General features: G+C 37.7%; 1 protein-coding gene across 2 annotated transcripts in view; it reads left to right on the forward strand.

Annotated features, from left to right (window-relative positions):
- Positions 1-712: 712 nt before the first annotated feature.
- The window catches only part of SMARCA1 (SWI/SNF related, matrix associated, actin dependent regulator of chromatin, subfamily a, member 1), a 30,931-nt gene continuing 14,289 nt past the window's right edge, over positions 713-17,354 (forward strand). For both annotated transcript variants that reach the window (XM_039717377.1, XM_039717378.1), the window contains exons 1-18: positions 713-736; positions 900-986; positions 3,210-3,376; positions 4,306-4,406; positions 4,528-4,628; positions 4,900-5,079; positions 6,417-6,572; positions 6,815-6,946; positions 8,085-8,153; positions 8,877-8,986; positions 9,642-9,868; positions 10,407-10,528; positions 10,911-11,063; positions 12,400-12,532; positions 13,480-13,628; positions 14,220-14,339; positions 16,531-16,641; positions 16,828-16,941. In XM_039717377.1, coding sequence (XP_039573311.1) covers positions 728-736; positions 900-986; positions 3,210-3,376; positions 4,306-4,406; positions 4,528-4,628; positions 4,900-5,079; positions 6,417-6,572; positions 6,815-6,946; positions 8,085-8,153; positions 8,877-8,986; positions 9,642-9,868; positions 10,407-10,528; positions 10,911-11,063; positions 12,400-12,532; positions 13,480-13,628; positions 14,220-14,339; positions 16,531-16,641; positions 16,828-16,941 — 2,241 coding nt within the window. In that variant the 5' untranslated portion in view covers positions 713-727. The remainder of the gene's footprint in view (positions 737-899; positions 987-3,209; positions 3,377-4,305; positions 4,407-4,527; positions 4,629-4,899; positions 5,080-6,416; positions 6,573-6,814; positions 6,947-8,084; positions 8,154-8,876; positions 8,987-9,641; positions 9,869-10,406; positions 10,529-10,910; positions 11,064-12,399; positions 12,533-13,479; positions 13,629-14,219; positions 14,340-16,530; positions 16,642-16,827; positions 16,942-17,354) is intronic.

A 17,354-nucleotide genomic window follows, 5' to 3' on the forward strand; every position in this document is an offset into this window, starting at 1 on the left:
ATTATTTTAATGTATTTAATAGTAGTCTGATATTTAAAGCAGATTTGTGCTCTGCACTGTTATACTTTATGCAGACATGCACTCTTGCAGCTCCTTTCAGTTTATTCAGAGCTTTTCAAAAACATTTTTAGCATTTAAAGCATCTCAAAATCAGTTTATTTTTTATTGGCATATTTCAAAGACCAGTTAGGAAAGTTTTCCTTTAGTAGGGGCAAAAAGACCCATTTCATCATTTTACCAATATAGTTATGAAAAACCTGCTTTGAGCTTCACAATTGAAGACAGCTATGAATCTCATAAACTACAAAAGTTAAATTTTAGTTACAATTCCTTAGATTTCTTTCATATATAGTAAATAAGGTGGTTCTTCTGCTGTCTTAGAGTGTCCATGGATTTGTTGCTGCATGGATTGAGTTGGTTGGTTGTCTGTCTTCCTAGGTTTATGGTTAAGTGTGTTAAATTGTGTTTCCAATTGAACTTGTGCCTATTCATCTAGAAGTGGAAACAGAAAAAACCCAACTGAAATGCAAGTGTCAGCAAATTACAATTATGAATCTGACAGTTAGAAACCAAAACTTTTAAATTTTTTGAAATATCTTTTCAAGATACTAAACTTAATTATGGATTTACAGTGAGATCTCTGTGAAAGATTAAACTTAGTTCTCTTTCAATTTGGATCCTGTGTGTAGAGATAAATGTGAGGATCTTTAGTTTCATCGTGGACACGATGCTTCAGGTGAAATGATTAATGCACTCTTTAATTTTGAGATAATTATTTTTAAAAAGTAGCATGCTTGTCTTGCAGTTTGTAGGTTTGCTCGTTTTGCTGTAGTTTGATACATTTTGCTAAAAAAGTAAATAAACTGGTATTTATAAAATCTTTAACTTCTGAATTCCAGAAAAATGATCCCCCATTCCAACTCAAACTTCCTCCAAAGGCAGCTAGACCTGAAAAAGAAGTTGACCCAGAATATGAAGAGAAGATGGTAAGTGCTTTCATGAGAAAATGTACTGCAGCTTTTTATGGCACTTGGTTGTCGGAGCAGGATCCGCACAGTTTCAAGGAGTTACTGCAGCCTGGATGTGTCAGAAGAGAAAACCAAGATTCATGGAGATGTCTAGGCCCATGTCGTGTCTCTCACAGTGACTAACAGGTCAGGTGGTGGTAGTTCTGTTCAATACTGTCCCATTCTTCCAAGTATTTTTGTCTGCCTGGTTTTTGGAGTTGTAGCCTGTGATTTTTATACTCAGTACTTGTCAGTGGATTTTTGGTTTTGTGCTTTCTTTTTTAGTTATCCACACCCATCTGTGGTAAGGAGCTACCATTCAATGACATTTTATAATTACAACTCTCCCCATTTTGTTTTGAATTGGTTTTTGTCAGTTTTATTTGATGACTCCTTGGGTCATGTCAGAGGCATCCTTAAGCTACTTCTTACTTAATTGAACTACTGAATCTGCCAGTTTCTCTCGTATAAAAACAAGGCTTTAAATATTTAAATGCCCCATAATATGTGTGCCATAAGAGTGCAAAAGAGGATTTGTCCATGACACCAGTGCTGGAGAGGATTTGTAACAGGGTAACTTCTGTGTTACAGAGGCAAAAACCTGCAGGACATGATACGACTCCTTGGATGACATTTGTAGTAGGTCCTTGGTTTAGGCTGGTACCTCTATCTTGCATTGTTTTTAAAAGCTTTAATGTTAAATGGATGCCAAATAATCCATTGAAAGGACTGGATATCACAGAAGTCAGGGAAGAATATAATTGTTAGACATAGAAAAATTGATACTTATATGTGTGAACACCTAATTTATAGCCAAAGAGAGGAGCCACAGTGAATCTGTTCTTTGAGAATGAATTGAGTAAGCAGCTAAACTTGTTTCACATGACTTTACAACTTTCCTAAATTACAGTGTTAGTTCAGTTGTCCTAAGAGACAAAGGGATTAGATACCAAAACACTGCCTTTTATCAATTGTGCACTTGTGAGCTAGACCTTTACTGTTTTATCAAGATGTACTGTTTATACTAAGCCTGTGATATTGCAGGCAGAAAATTATATTGTTTCATTCAATATAGATCTTTACCAACAATGATTCTTTTGCCAAACGATCATGTATTATTTGTTAACTACGAATCCTCTGAATAGATTTGTTTTTATACTGATGATCATAAACGTCAATGCCTCTACTTCCCCCTCCTATAATTTATTTTTCATAAAGGTTTTACCTGACAACCGAATGCAATGTAAATATCAAGTTATTTGCAGAAATGACCCGGTAATAACGCCGGGGGGCAAAGCAGGATTGTTTTTGCCGGGGGATGTTGGTAAAGCTGTTCCGGTTGAAGGAACGCGGCGCCCCCGTGTGGCGGCACCGAGCATTGCACGGCAGCATCGTTCTGCTGCGCTCTGCTTGGCGGTTCTGCTCCTGTTGGTTCTTGCTTGCTGTGAACGACCTGCAGGAAGGCGTTCGGGTGTTCCTTGGAAAGGTCACGATGCTGAACTGCGGTTTCACTTCTCTCCTTGATGTCATGATATGTGAATGGGATCACATGGACATTGCCTTACATGGTGTTTAGATTTCTCATAAAGAAACTGATAACAATTGCATTCTCTCAGATAGAATTTGCATTTTTTCATATTTTTCTTTAAAATGATGTAACATGGTATCTTCTAAGTATAAGGAAGGCCACGTTTTTCTTTGTGACATAATGAATGTGCCCCATTGAGATGGCAAAATGAAATGCTCAAAATTTGAAATCTGACAGCAAAATTCACAAACCTGAATGAAAGCAGTTCAACCATTACTTTAGAAATAGTTCTAAAAGCAGAGCTACTACATTGTTGTCTTTGATCAAATCCTGTTAGCCTTGAAGCTGATGAAGTTCTGCCACTGACGAGCAAGGTTAGGATTTCATCCCTTACTGCAAGTCATAACTTTAGTTTTGTCTTTATCTTTTGTAGACAAAGATTAAAGCATCCTTTCACCACTGCTGATGTGCCATGAAGCAGCTCTAGCTTCTAGCTCTGTTTCACAATGCTTGTAGCCCTCTGAGTTGTCTAACAGACGGTCTTATCAGTTTTTCTTCATATAAGTTGTTCTCATGAGTGTCTGAATTCTGTTTCTTAACAAAAATACGTTTTTATGAAGAAAAGTTATCTATTTTTCTTTTTTTTTTTATTCTCTTCTCCCTTTGGAATCCAGAAAGCAGATCGAGCAAAAAGGTTTGAATTCCTCCTGAAGCAGACAGAACTTTTTGCACATTTTATTCAACCTGCAGCACAAAAATCACCAACATCTCCACTGAAAGTCAAGCTGGGACGGCCACGGATGAAGAAAGATGAAAAACAGAGTTTGATTTCAGCTGGGGAGTATGTTTTATTTTTATTTCTGGCTTCTTACGTGTTCAGACAACTTAGAATTTTGACATAACTTGTTTAGAGATTGTACATAAAAATTGTACTTTCAGTAAATCCAGACAATTTCCTATCAGTGGTGTATCAATTTCTTTAAAAGCTGGTTGTTTTGAAAGCATCATCTGCTCCATCAGTAAGTGTGACCTTGGAGCAGAAATGCCCTTTTAAAGCAAGTTGCCTGATTCTTGCCATGTAAAATGCTTTGGTCTGTATTGTGGGGTGACTTTGGAGCACACAGATTGAATTTCTTTTGCAAGATGCTGAAGGGGCACTCCAGAAATCTGCCTGATGTGACCCAGCTGGTAGTGCACCAGTCAGTGGGACCAGGGTGGGGCTAGACCAGGCTGTGACAAGGCAGTGTCCTCGTAGTGGTTGTTGGATCCTCAGCACCAACTGGCTCTCCCCACTGGTCTGTCTGTGTTAGTGTTGCACGAGAGCCTGCCTGTAGTGCCTCTGAGAGGTCTTGAAATAACAACCAACTAGGTTTTTTGAATGTTTGCAAAATGGCATTCTAGTTTAGAAATTTTAATTTTTAAAAAATGTGAATATGTGATTTTTCTGAACTTTGTAATTATCAGGTAATTGAATCTAAGGCCACCACTGATGAGTCTTGTATTTCTGTGTTGCTCATTAAAAAGTGCCTCAGAGAACTCACGATATTGTCAGGGTATAGCTTTGGCTCTGAAAGAGAGCCCTTCCTATCAGCCTTTCTGATTAAAGCTGGAGTGACTCCTGAGGAATACTGTGTTAACAGCATGAGAGTTGGGTCAGGGTACCAGAACATTCACACTGTGGGTCAGTGATTGCTTCTGTTGTAATTTGAAGTTTGTAGCAGTGTTTTGAAGAGGTTTTGTTCACACATGAGTGTTGGGCTCTTTGTTTAGGTACCGCCACAGGCGCACGGAGCAGGAGGAGGATGAAGAGCTCCTGTCGGAGAGTCGGAAAACCTCCAATGTGTGCATTCGCTTTGAGGAGTCCCCTTCATGTAAGCATGGTGTTAACAGCTCTCTGATTGATTTGATGTGATTAAGATCTGAGCAGATTGCATTTAAAATTTTCTACTTAGAATTAGTATTTTTCTACTTAGAGGAATCTTACATTTACAGATGTGAAAGGAGGAACACTAAGAGATTATCAGGTTAGAGGTTTGAACTGGATGATCTCATTGTATGAAAATGGAGTTAATGGCATTCTGGCAGATGAAATGGTAAGCAGTAATCTTTTGGATTTTTTGGTGGTAATTACTGAGCACAGTACAACATTGAAGTGTTTATAGTGCTTTATGAATGTGTAGTAGTATGCTTCACTTACAGCAGTCTGGTCTTTCAAATCTGAAATTGTAATGAAAGAAATTCTATTGCAAACATTTTTTTGTGTAGTTTGCTTTAAACAAATGGCAGAATTACATATTAAGAAAATGGTTTGAAAGTATTTCTCTATGGCATTTCACTTTCTTTCCCCCCTCTTTGTCAATGCAGGGGCTCGGTAAGACTCTGCAAACAATAGCTTTGTTAGGCTATCTGAAGCATTACCGCAACATTCCTGGGCCACACATGGTCCTGGTTCCAAAATCAACCCTGCATAACTGGATGAACGAATTCAAGCGCTGGGTGCCATCCTTACGTGCTGTTTGCCTTATTGGAGATAAAGATGCCAGAGTAAGTGCTTCACATTTCAGAAATTTATGCATTATTTGGCAAAAAATATCAGTTGAGTACATGGACTTCTCCTTAAGCTATTTCCTTAATTACAGTATATTTTAGTAATCTTTAACTGCATTAATGTTAAAAATTTAAAATGTTATGCTTGTGACTGTGAGGAAAAACTGAAAATCACTAGATGAAATAATAGATTGGGATCAAAGTACAGCCCTTTGAATTGTCAGTTTTTCTGTTGTTTTTCTCTTTGACTTTTGCACCTAGTTTTTATCTCTCTTCCATATTTGTAATGTGACAGTGTGTACTCATTTTTCTTTATTGCACTCACTTTGTTACCTCTCTCTTCACCTTTTTTTTCAGGGGACTTTTCCCACTCTTGTATTTTATAAGCCTGCCTGGCCTTGTAACTAGGATTCTCTTGTAGAGCTTTTCATCTTTCATTGTGAATGCCTTAAAGTAGATATGGAATGTTTTTCTAACTGAAGGGGATGAACGAGCTGGATGTTTCTGTGAAACATCTGTAGCTGCTTATATGGATTGCATGGCTGCCTGTTATTGCTTGAGGATAGAAAGGTTCTAGAAGAGGAGTTGGAGCTGGCAGTGTGGCCAGGAAGGCCAGTGGCATCCTGGCTTGTACCAGCCATGGTGTGGCCAGCAGGACCAGGGCAGTGACTGTCCCCCTATACTGGGCACTGGTGACGTTGAGGTGTTCAGACAAGTGTTCTGAGAAGGGAACAGAGCTTAGGAGGAACAGCTGAAGGAACTTGTTTTTGTAGGTGATAGGACAAGAGGAAATGGCCTCAGGGGAACCAGGGGAGACCTGTCTGCATGGTTTTCCTATGGGATGATGTCCTTTCATGTGAGGGGATTTATGTGCTTTGATGTGTGCTTTGCAAAACAGATGGGACAGAGGAGGGAGCTGTTTGGGGAAGAGAGAAGATAGTTGGGAGTGAGTTATGTAAGTTGGTTTGAGACACTTTTGTGGATTGTATCCTTGGACAAGTTAATTCAGAAGGTTTTTTTCCCCTTTTGGTTGTATGTACTCTCTTTGAATTAAAGAGACATGATGCTGAAGGGCAAATAGCTAATTTTGAGTAGGAACTAATTTATGTTTTGCTTAACTCCAGCTTTCTCTGTGCTTGAAGTACAAAGGATTGAAGGCTTTTGTTACAGTAACTTTCTGAGAAGTTACAGTAACAGTTACTGAGAAGATGTTTTAGATGAATTTTGTATGCTAGTTTATTGCATCAGTGATGGTGGTGGAGTCAGCTTTCCCTGAATGCTATAAAAATTGTTCATATTTATAAATGTTTATTAATCCAGTTCTTCTGCTCTAGGCTGCATTTATCCGTGATGTTATGATGCCTGGTGAATGGGATGTTTGTGTTACATCGTATGAAATGGTAATTAAAGAGAAATCAGTCTTCAAGAAATTTAACTGGAGGTACCTGGTAATTGATGAAGCCCACAGAATAAAGAACGAGAAGTCTAAGGTAAAATTGAAATTGTTTGATACTTGCAAGTTAGTTCTGTACAAAGGGTGCATCTGATTTGAGCAGATTGCAAGTGTTAGCTGTGGTGTTTTTTAAATAGAAGCAATAAGCTATTGGGTGGTAAATACAAATTTCAAAGGTAGCTCACTGTCTCTAAGTTTAATTGACACTGTTTTAGGTTTCAAAAACTGATTCACTGTGCTTTAGTGTAGATGGTGTTGATAACTATGTTGTGTTTCCAGCTGTCAGAGATTGTACGTGAGTTCAAGACAACAAATCGATTGCTGCTTACAGGAACTCCTTTGCAGAATAACCTCCATGAGCTGTGGGCATTACTCAATTTCCTTTTACCTGATGTCTTCAATTCTGCAGATGTAAGTTGATGTTTGGAAGTACAGTGTTGTTATTTTGATTTGCACACTGCCATCAGTAGAAGAGAAGAATGACCAGCCTAGTAGGAGAGGGGCATTGTGCATGACCCAGGTTCAGGGAAATCTTTGTGGCTTACTGTAGACTACTTTTCTTACTGTACCTTGTTACAACAGTGCATTCTGCTGGTGTGGATGAGGCCTCAGACCATTAATTGTAGCTATGATATTTTATTAAAAATCCTTTCCTAGGATTTTCCCCTCCTGAAAGCTGAGGGCCTCAGGAAAGAAATGTAAACAATAACACTGCTGCTGTGGAATGCAACAGGTGCATCTTCCATTGGTCCATGTGGATTTTTTTTCACTTGATGACCAATCACAGCCACCTGTGCCAAGGCTGTGAGCAGTCACAGGATTTTGTTATGCATTCTATTCTATTCTTGTTCTTGGTAGCCTTCTGAGCTTTATTTTCTCTGTGTTCTTTTAGTATAGTTTTAATGTAGTATTTTAATATAATATATAAGATAATAAATCAGCCTTCTGAGAAAATGGAGTCAAGCCTCGTGTCTCCACACATGAGGTGCTCACCACAACAGTTAATAGCAAATGCAATACTTTAAATAGTTCAAGAGTTATGCAAAATTTGAGAAAGCAACGAAGTAGCAAGAATATGAAGTATCCAAATAGACATAAGCCTTTTTTTTAAATTTAGAACTTGAGTAATCTTTCTTCTCCTTTACTGTTAATGTTTCTTTGTGCTTGTATTACGTGCTTATGTTATTTTTGCTCTGCTGTCCATCTAATTTTCTTAGGGATTCAAATTGGGTTTTTTCTTTTTTTACTTTTTGCCCCATTATCACATAAGCACTGAAGGGAAGCACTTGGACACTGCAGTGATGAGCATGGAAAGTTGTATATTAAGCAGAGTGTGATGGTATTTTGTCTGCAGAGTGATGCACTTTTACTCAAATGTTACAACGTACTGGGGAGGTGGCACAGAATTGCAGTCTGATTTTTCTTTCACAGAAGTAATTTGTCTCAAGATTTATGCCAATCTCAGCTGGAATGAGAGAGAGCCAATGTGTGTCTGTCAGAAGTGCAGATGATAAACTGTTCTTACCAATTGTGTTGTTTCTCATCACAGGATTTTGACTCATGGTTTGACACTAAAAATTGTCTCGGTGATCAGAAACTTGTAGAAAGACTTCATGCTGTAAGTAATTAAAGCTGTAATCACATGTCATTATTAGCATGCACACTGTAAAGAAGAAAACCACATTATTTTCCCCTTCATCTCAAAGTTGAAAAGATGAACATGAAGGTCTTTAGTTACAGGAATGCCTATCAGAATTTTCATGAAATAAGCTTCCTATCATAGGTACTACTTTTTGTGTGTTGCTGTTTGAAGCAGACAAAACCTGAACATAAAATATGAAACAAAAGATTTTGATTCTTCTTGAAACCATTTATTATTGTGAATAGTACACTGATACACGTCATGCTAATCTGGATAAAGGCTTGCCTTTACCTTTGTTTTACTGTGCATGAGATAAGTGCAGTAGCAAAAGAGGTCAGAGAAACTACAACACGCATTGCTTATACTTGAAATGTTGGTGTGTTTTGTCCCGCTAGTGGAAATGAAACAGGGCTTATGTTATAAAGAATTAAATTTTATAAATTTAAAGAGTTTTGCTCCTTCTTAAGATAACAACTGGGATGATTATGGCAATCCTTATATAGGGATACACATATTTATGTGTGAGTTTTGTCATTGCTGGACAAGTTAGTTTTACAGAATTTTTCTCATGGAGTGACCATGACAGCAATAGATACCAATTAGTTCTGAATAAATATCAGATAATTGAATCTGTTAGTTTTGTATTTGTGGCAGTCAATTTTATACATTTATCTATGTAAAACATCTTAATTTGTGTAGGTTTTGAAGCCGTTTCTCTTACGTCGCATAAAAGGTGAAGTAGAAAAGAGTTTGCCTCCAAAGAAGGAAGTAAAAATTTATCTTGGGCTCAGCAAAATGCAGAGAGAATGGTGAGTTATTTACATCAAAGTAAGATTATTTTCTGATAAACACTATAGCTCTTCACACTGATACTTTTTTCCTTACATTTGCATGTTGAGACAGTCAGAGAAACTTTTACCAAAGCCCTAAGACAGCTATAAATAAAATGCACAAGTTTCAGAGAGCTCAGGAAGGGTAATGAAAAGAGCTGGGGGGAAGAAAGGAGAAACTTTTGTCCTTCTTTAAGTTTATTTGAAAGAACAAATGCCTCCTAAGCTTCCTTCTTTGAGCCAAGTATGTATGCACCAAAAAGTCTTACCTGACATTAAAAGAAAATCTTGAGGAGCTACATACCCAGAAGAGCCATGAGATAAGGAGCCAGGTCAGTGTAGCAATTTCTGTCAAATAAGTGATATTTTTAATCCACTTTGTACTACTAAAATGAAATTGTAAAATAGTCCAGTGAATGGTAGATCATTGTCACTCGCAGAGAGATTCCCTTTCATATTTAGGTAGGAATTTAGAAATCCTTATTAGTCAGATGTTTCATAGTAATATAGCTCATTGGTATATAAACAAAGACAACTCCCACATCCAGAAATAAGAATGCTGATATTGCAGGGTTTCATTCATTCATTGAAATAAAAAATGGAAGATTGCTCAAAACTGCCCTTAAACCCCCAGGTATACCAGGATCCTGATGAAAGACATTGATATCCTGAATTCAGCTGGCAAAATGGATAAGATGCGTCTGCTGAATATTCTGATGCAGCTGCGGAAGTGCTGTAACCATCCGTACCTGTTTGATGGTGCTGAGCCAGGCCCTCCTTACACCACTGACACTCATCTCATCACCAACAGTGGTAAAATGTTAGTTCTGGATAAGCTGCTGGCAAAACTCAGAGAGCAGGGTGAGTACTGTTTATGGACAGCAGTGATCTGAATACTCCTTTAAAGTATCTTTCAAAAACAGCACAGGTTTAGCCTTTGCTGCAACGAATGTGTTCATCGCTTTCTCTGAGGCTTTTGTCGAAAATTAATTTTCTGTAGATCTTAACATGTGAAGGGAAAGAAATCTTATGGGAATGATGAGTAAGACTAAAAATATGGAGAAGAAGGAAAGAGTAGAGCCTCCCTTTTCCTTTCTGTAAGAAAATTTCTGATGATAGGATTATTTAATCTATATGCATTAGTTGGCACCAGATTTCCTTACAATGGCTTCAGATGTTCTGCTTCTTTGGTTGTTTGTTTCTCCTCTATAATTTATCAAGGAATATTCTTGAGTGGTGAAATCACTACCAGAAAAGTAACTTGAGAAGAAAGACTTATTTAATTTAGGCATAGTACAGAATATTTCACATGAATTCTCAGTCATGCTCTGTAGTAGCTCTGTGATAAGATCAATGTGAAAACATAAAATGAATGTCAAAACCTTCTGTGTTCTGTCAGGTTCCAGAGTTCTGCTGTTCAGTCAGATGACTCGTTTGCTGGATATTTTGGAAGACTATTGCATGTGGCGTGGTTATGAGTATTGCAGACTTGATGGGCAGACACCACATGAGGAAAGAGAGGTGGGAAAGTTGTATGCAAACAAGAAAAGCCTTGGTGTTAGGTTAATAAGTTATTATTTACATATACATATGTAGCCATGTCATTGTTTAAAGAAAGCAGAAATGCTACAGTTTTCCAAAGGCTGCTAAGGGAATGTTTTTCCTAACTGAAGTCCAGGTATGTTTCATTTGATCCTCAGCTAAATGAAAAATACAGTATGTTGTGGAGTCAGTATGGATTTTCTCACCTGTCCAGATATACAGTTTCTTACTTTGATAAAATTCTTTTTTATATGTAAAATGGTGTAAATTTAAAAGAAATTTAGTTGCAAAGCCACCAGCATACTGGAAACTTGTTTGAAAGATCTGATACTTTAGTGACACCTTTTTTATTTTCTTTCAGGAAGCAATTGACACATTTAATGCTCCTAACAGCAGTAAATTCATTTTCATGCTGAGTACCAGAGCTGGAGGTCTTGGAATTAATTTGGCAACTGCTGATGTGGTTATTCTCTATGATTCAGATTGGAACCCTCAAGTAGATCTGCAAGCCATGGTGAGTTAACTCCCTAATACACATTTGTTTGTTTAAGCTGTCAGTGTTCTATTTTGTATAACTGTTTTCAGAACTTGCACTACTGTTATTTTTCTTTAACTTTTGTTTACACAAGACAATACCAAGAAACAAAGGAATTGAATAAAAGGGCACGAACCGTATTTGTGGAGGAAATTGTAGATTTTTGGCTGTAAATATTTGTCTTAATTATTTTCATAATGAGAGATTATTTCTATCAAAATACTGTATCAATATTTTTAATATAAGTATAGAATTATTCTTAAATCTGTCTTTTCAGAAGAGAATAGTCAATGAATAATAGGGGACTATTTTCAAAATAATAACAGATAACTAAAAGCATGCAGCCTTATATTTCTCTCATTTTGGAAGTTTATGGTTTTACTTTTTGTTTCTGCATAAGCATAAAGGCATTTGGTGGTGATGCTGTTGGGGAACGTTATTTCTGGGTTAAACCTACTCTAATCTCTCAGTGCTGAATGTTAAAAAAATAGTCTGTAATTTTTTTCACGTGGAATAAAACTCATGTGACCCTTCTTGCCTGATTAGTAGGGTGGATATTTGTTCAGTGGTTTGTAATTTTTAATTTTCTTTTAATGCACTTCAACACATCAAATATTTAATATCAGTAGCTCATCCTTTAGATATGCTGTTGACTGCCAATAGTTGACCAATTTCCTGGAGACTGTGATTTGTGAACTTCAGTAGGGTTTTCAGGAAGAAATGAAGAGTAAAAGATTTAAAAACTCATGTTTAAAGAGAAAATCCTGGTACCCACAGCTTGAAGGACAGCTGTTTAACTTTTTTTTTATTTAAAAGGACATGTTTCCCAGAGAGGGTAAACACAAGTTTTGTTACAAATGAGTATAGTGTGTCAGTCATAAACCTCATTTGCTGGCATGGGACAAGCGCAGTGTTGGAGCTGTGGCTGCAGGAACTGTGCACATGGAATTAGTGTGCTCAAGCCAGTGATACAGAATATCAGTAGCTGTGTCAAGTGAGAGAATTCATTTGAAAGCAATACAAGTGCATGCATGTATGTACTATTGTATGTCCACTTTCCAGCTGCAGTCTGGACAGATGTTCAGTTGTCTTCATTTACAATGAGGGAGATGCATTTATTGCTATGGAATGACTCAAAAATGTAATAGCCAGGTATAAGTAAATATTAGAATACTGGTTTAACAGTGATCTGTGCTTTTGAATAGGCAAGGGACCAAGAAGTACAATGCTAGTTTGAGGCTGCTATTTCTGCAAGCTAACTGTCTATTGCTTGTGAGTTCTTGTTGCTGAACACTCACTGATTTATGTTTGTTAGGATCGTGCGCATCGTATTGGTCAAAAGAAACCAGTACGGGTGTTCCGACTTATCACTGATAATACTGTTGAAGAGAGGATTGTAGAAAGAGCTGAAATAAAACTGAGACTGGACTCTATAGTTATACAACAAGGTATCAACTGCTATATATGTTTGTCTGCAACAGAATTGTTGAGTCCCTTAAAGTATGGTTAAATAACTGTACAAACGTACAGTGTTAGAGAAAGCAGGCCTTGTGTATAATAGCAGTGTACTAAATCAACCTAATGTGCAAGGTATTCACTTGTTCAGCTGAATTATTTTTAAATTCTGTTTTCTGATTAATGTAGACACAGACTTATAGTGAGTCTAAATGAGGAAAGTAAACTACAGCTGAATAGGTGTTACTTAATTTTGTGATATGTTAAAAGGAAAAAAAGGGAAAAAATCAGGTATGTTGCATGGCAGTTGAAATAATGATGTACATATGCTTCTTACCACATAAGAGTTAACTGAGCAATAAAACACCTTTGTGTATTTTTGTTTGGAAGCACTTAGAGGAATAGTTTGTCAACTCAAGTTTTTAGGGTTGTTTATATTTACAGAAGGGTGGGCTACTGAAAGGATGATGGGAAAAAATTTGATAGCATGAGAAGAGATAGGATAAGTGAAATTTTGGGATAGCAGTTAAATTTTGGGAAGAATAATTAGAAAATTGGGTTGAAATCAGTGGTGTGAAAGTTGAAAATGCCAAGCACTTCTTAGTGGTTATTATAGAATACTTTGTAATTTTTCATCTTGAGATAAGATTGTGATCTTAAAAGTTCAGCTAACTTTATAAGAATAAGAGCTTGTGTGTAAAATTCAGATTATCTGAATGTGAAATGTTTTTTGTTATGACTTGAGTCAAAGTTGGTTTTTTTTCATTTTCTCCAAAGTTCCTGACTTCTCATCTTTATTCTCGAGTGAAATGTATTTTTTCTGTATGGTTGTTCTGTTTTTCCTTTCTTGTTCTGTCAGTGAAGTAAAAAAATCCACTGCTTGCACAATCCTACTAGAACTCCCACATTATAACTTTCAACATATTCCTTGTGATTGTAGGAAGGCTCATAGACCAGCAGTCCAACAAACTGGCAAAAGATGAAATGCTGCAGATGATCCGGCACGGAGCCACGCACGTGTTTGCTTCCAAAGATAGTGAGCTGACAGAAGAAGATATAACCACTATTTTAGAAAGAGGTGAAAAGAAGGTTAGAGAGCTGTTTAATATGGAATTCAAAATACCTATGCACAAAATAGAATGAGATCTGATTACGTAAATCTATTATTACTTTACTATTTGTGCAGATTTTAAATATTATGAAAGTTTTGAAGAAGTCGAATTAGTGATTGTAATTATTTTCAAGGTTCATGCTGTGTGCATCATATCTTAAGCACTGCTTATTTTGTGGTCTTTTAGAAAAATGTGAATTTAATGCCAATAATTCTGACAGACACAAAGTCTTTATGGAACTTTATTAGGTAATAGATAGCTCTATGAAAAAATGAACTGCCATTTCAGCTCCAAGGAGATGGGCATAAATTTAATTTAAATTTTAAAGTTGAATTCTACAGTTGTAGGACTACATCCCAGCATAATAAATTTAGTTTAATGGAAAGTCTTGAAGTCAAATTACTCTAAATTGAAAAGGACAATGGGTATCTCTCTTTAAAAGAAAGTGTAAGTAAAAGTTAAAATCAGAAAAAGATATTGAGAATGTTGTAGTAATGATGAAAGCTGTTTTTTTCAGAAAAGATTAAATAGCTTGAGTGAGCCTAAAAGTATCTTCCTCTCATTTTAGACAGCTGAAATGAATGAACGATTGCAGAAAATGGGAGAGAGCTCCCTACGAAATTTCACTATGGACACAGAGATGAGCTTGTACAACTTTGAAGGTGAAGATTACAGAGAAAAACAAAAGGTATTTTTTTGTAGCATTTAAGGCTTCAGTTTAAAGGTGCAAGCATAAAAGCCATTCTACGAATATTATGACTATGAAGGTTTCTCGATTCTAGAGGAGTAAGGAACTACTGAAAAATTCACTTGGCTCTGCCTGAGCATTAATATTCTGAATTTTTGTTAAACTGCTTTCAGCCCCACTGTTTTTTTCATGGCAAAATCTGGTAACATTGCTCAGATGTTATCCTTTCCGCAACAAATCTGCTGTGTTGCATGCTACTGTACTGCTGCAGTCAGTATTATTTTGCTGTCGCATAACTCAGGTAAAAAACCAGGCCTGATAATAATTTTTTATGTGGAAGTTGGAATTGATTCTGTTTTTGCAGTGAAGGTTTGTCTTAGTTTGAAAGACAAGTGTCTGCTAGGGAAGGCAGGAGCCTCCCTTGGAATGGAAAATGTAAACCCCCTCCCTCCAAATTATTATAATTTAGAAATTAAGGAGCTCTCAGGCAGTGATGTGAGGATAGGAATAACAGTTCTTTGCGGGTGTGTATAACAAGGCAAACCCCAGCAGCTCTGCCCTGCCAGCAGCCGGCAATGCCGGGAGCCCGGGGCGCTTCCCCACGGTGCAGTTCCGGGCGCGGCCAGCAGGGGCGCTGCTGGCTCCCGCTGGGCGGGGCAGGGCGGTGATTCCTCCAGGGCTGCAGGGGGCGCTGTGGTGCGGGCCCGTGGAGCACGCGGCAATGGCGGCTGGGCCCAGAGGGAAGGGATGGAGGAGAGAAGAGAGGCTTTGCTCCTCAAACCCTGGGGCAGCTGATCCCAGTGCCCAGTAGGACTCTGAGGAGCACACAGCTAGGCTGGCAAGACATCTCAGCAGGCAGGGGATGCAGGGCTACAGTGCAGCGAGAACTCAGAGCCATGCTGAAGAAGCAGCAGGGGCAGGCAGGGGCAGCCTGGCTCTGGGCAGGGCAGGGAGAGGAGAGCTCAGGATCCCGGGCACCCGAGCACACGGGGATAGGTCCCTCTTTCAGTGAGGTGGGTGTTAATAAGGTCTCAGTTCAGTGGCTGCTCTCACAAGTAGAGGCTCACCCCATGGCAGAAGAAACAGCTCTGGGCTGGGCTCTGGTGGCAGCAGTAGCAAATTCCCTTCCCCAAGCAGCAGCTCCAACCTCCGAAGCCAAGAGAGAGAGATCCTGCAGCTGCCCCAGCCTCCTCTTTTACCAGCCCAGTTCCCAAGGTATCTCTGCCCCTCAGAGAGAAATTTCCCAGAAATCAGAAGTACAACAAGATGCCCTCCTCTGAGCTTGGCCACTTCTTTTGTTTTTCTTTAGTTGTTAATGTTTCCCAGCAATTTATGGGAAAAAAAATTCCCTAAGTAAAAAGGAACAAAAGGAAACAAACCTAGCCCCCAACAAGGTTTTAGTTTGTGCATTGATTTTTACCTAATAATAGAAGGATTGTCCATACAAAGAGGTATTGCTCAATCCCACAAGGTTCCCTTTGCAGCTCTGTTTTGTACAAGATGTATAGTGAAGATATCCTTAAGGTCTTACCTGGAATCAGATATGTGAATTCTTACTCGTTAACGACAAAATGCCCTTCTAACTCAGGTTTTTATTGATTTTGAAAAAAACATTTAGAAAAATTGATCGATGATAATATAGTACAGTGTGTGGGTATACACATAAAATTCTTTGTGTTGATAATTTCATTCTAAGAAGTTAAATACTGCATAGTATGAAATAACATTAAGGATTTAGTTAAGATTAATTGATTGCTAATGGATTTTTTCTCTGTATTGTAGCCTTTATAGAGGTTGTTCATTATGATATTTAGAGGAGAAGCAATTTATTTATATCACAAGACATTAGAGAATTCAGATCCCAAGTCCTCAGCCCTTCCATTGTGTTTTGGTAAATGGAATCATAACCCTACTCAGGTGTCTGAAATACTTAGAATACTGTAAAAGAATCTCTTCTTGCCACTGCACTGCCTTACTTGTGTATTATCTTTTAAGTGCTTAAGTATTTGTTATAATCAGCTATAATTTCTAGCTTATTTTTGAGCTCTGTTGTAGTATCCAAATTATTGAGCACAATCGTTAGATTTGCTGTGCAGATTCCTGTTTTGCTGTGCCATATTAGTCATTATTCTTGTGACTTTAGGGAAGCAAACAGTTACTTAAGTAGCTTTTTGTTCTGTTCTGTGAGTAGCTGAGCATGATGGAATGGATTGAGCCTCCAAAAAGAGAACGCAAAGCCAATTACGCAGTGGATGCTTATTTCAGAGAAGCCCTACGTGTCAGTGAGCCAAAAGTCCCAAAGGTAAGAAGGTGGCAAGTGAGGAAGGGTTTGATGTTGTTCTTTTGCTCCTCCTCTCCCATGCTGCATCCCTGGCTCTACCCCTGTGTATTTACAAAGCCATAGGTTGCCACTGCTGCTGAATTATGGTAGTTTACTTGCAGAAAAGTTAAGCTTCTATAATGTCGATTTATCTGTGTATTTTTGAAGGCTCCACGACCTCCAAAACAACCAAATATTCAGGATTTTCAGTTTTTCCCACCACGGTTATTTGAACTTCTGGAAAAAGAAATTCTGTATTACCGTAAAACTATAGGATATAAGGTAATGCCTATTTTTGATTTTCCAATCAGTGAAATGTAGTTGTATTCCATTTTGTAATTTTTTACAGCTTTGACTTCTTGAGTTATTGTAAAAGAAATGGCTTAAAGCTTCTGTTCTTCTGTTTCTGTTCCACTGAGGAGCAGAAAAAATAATCTGTCATTCTTCCCTTCAGTAAAAATTCTGTGTCTGTGTAGCTTTGTGTTTTGTGGTGGATTCCTAATGGTAAAGTAGAGTAGAAAAAGGAAAGACAGTTCTGGTGCTTCATATACACAAAACCAAAGGTGTGACATGTGGTCTAAGGTGCGGACAATTTGGCTAATATAAAGTCATCTTCCAGAGTATGATTTTTTGGTAAAAACTTTTGTATATCTTTGTATTGATGTGAAGGTAATTAAAATGACATAAGTTTTCCT

Source organism: Passer montanus, unplaced genomic scaffold, assembly GCF_014805655.1.
Source record: "Passer montanus isolate IOZ18808 unplaced genomic scaffold, ASM1480565v1 scaffold38, whole genome shotgun sequence".
In the NCBI taxonomy this organism is placed as follows: Eukaryota; Metazoa; Chordata; class Aves; order Passeriformes; family Passeridae; genus Passer; species Passer montanus.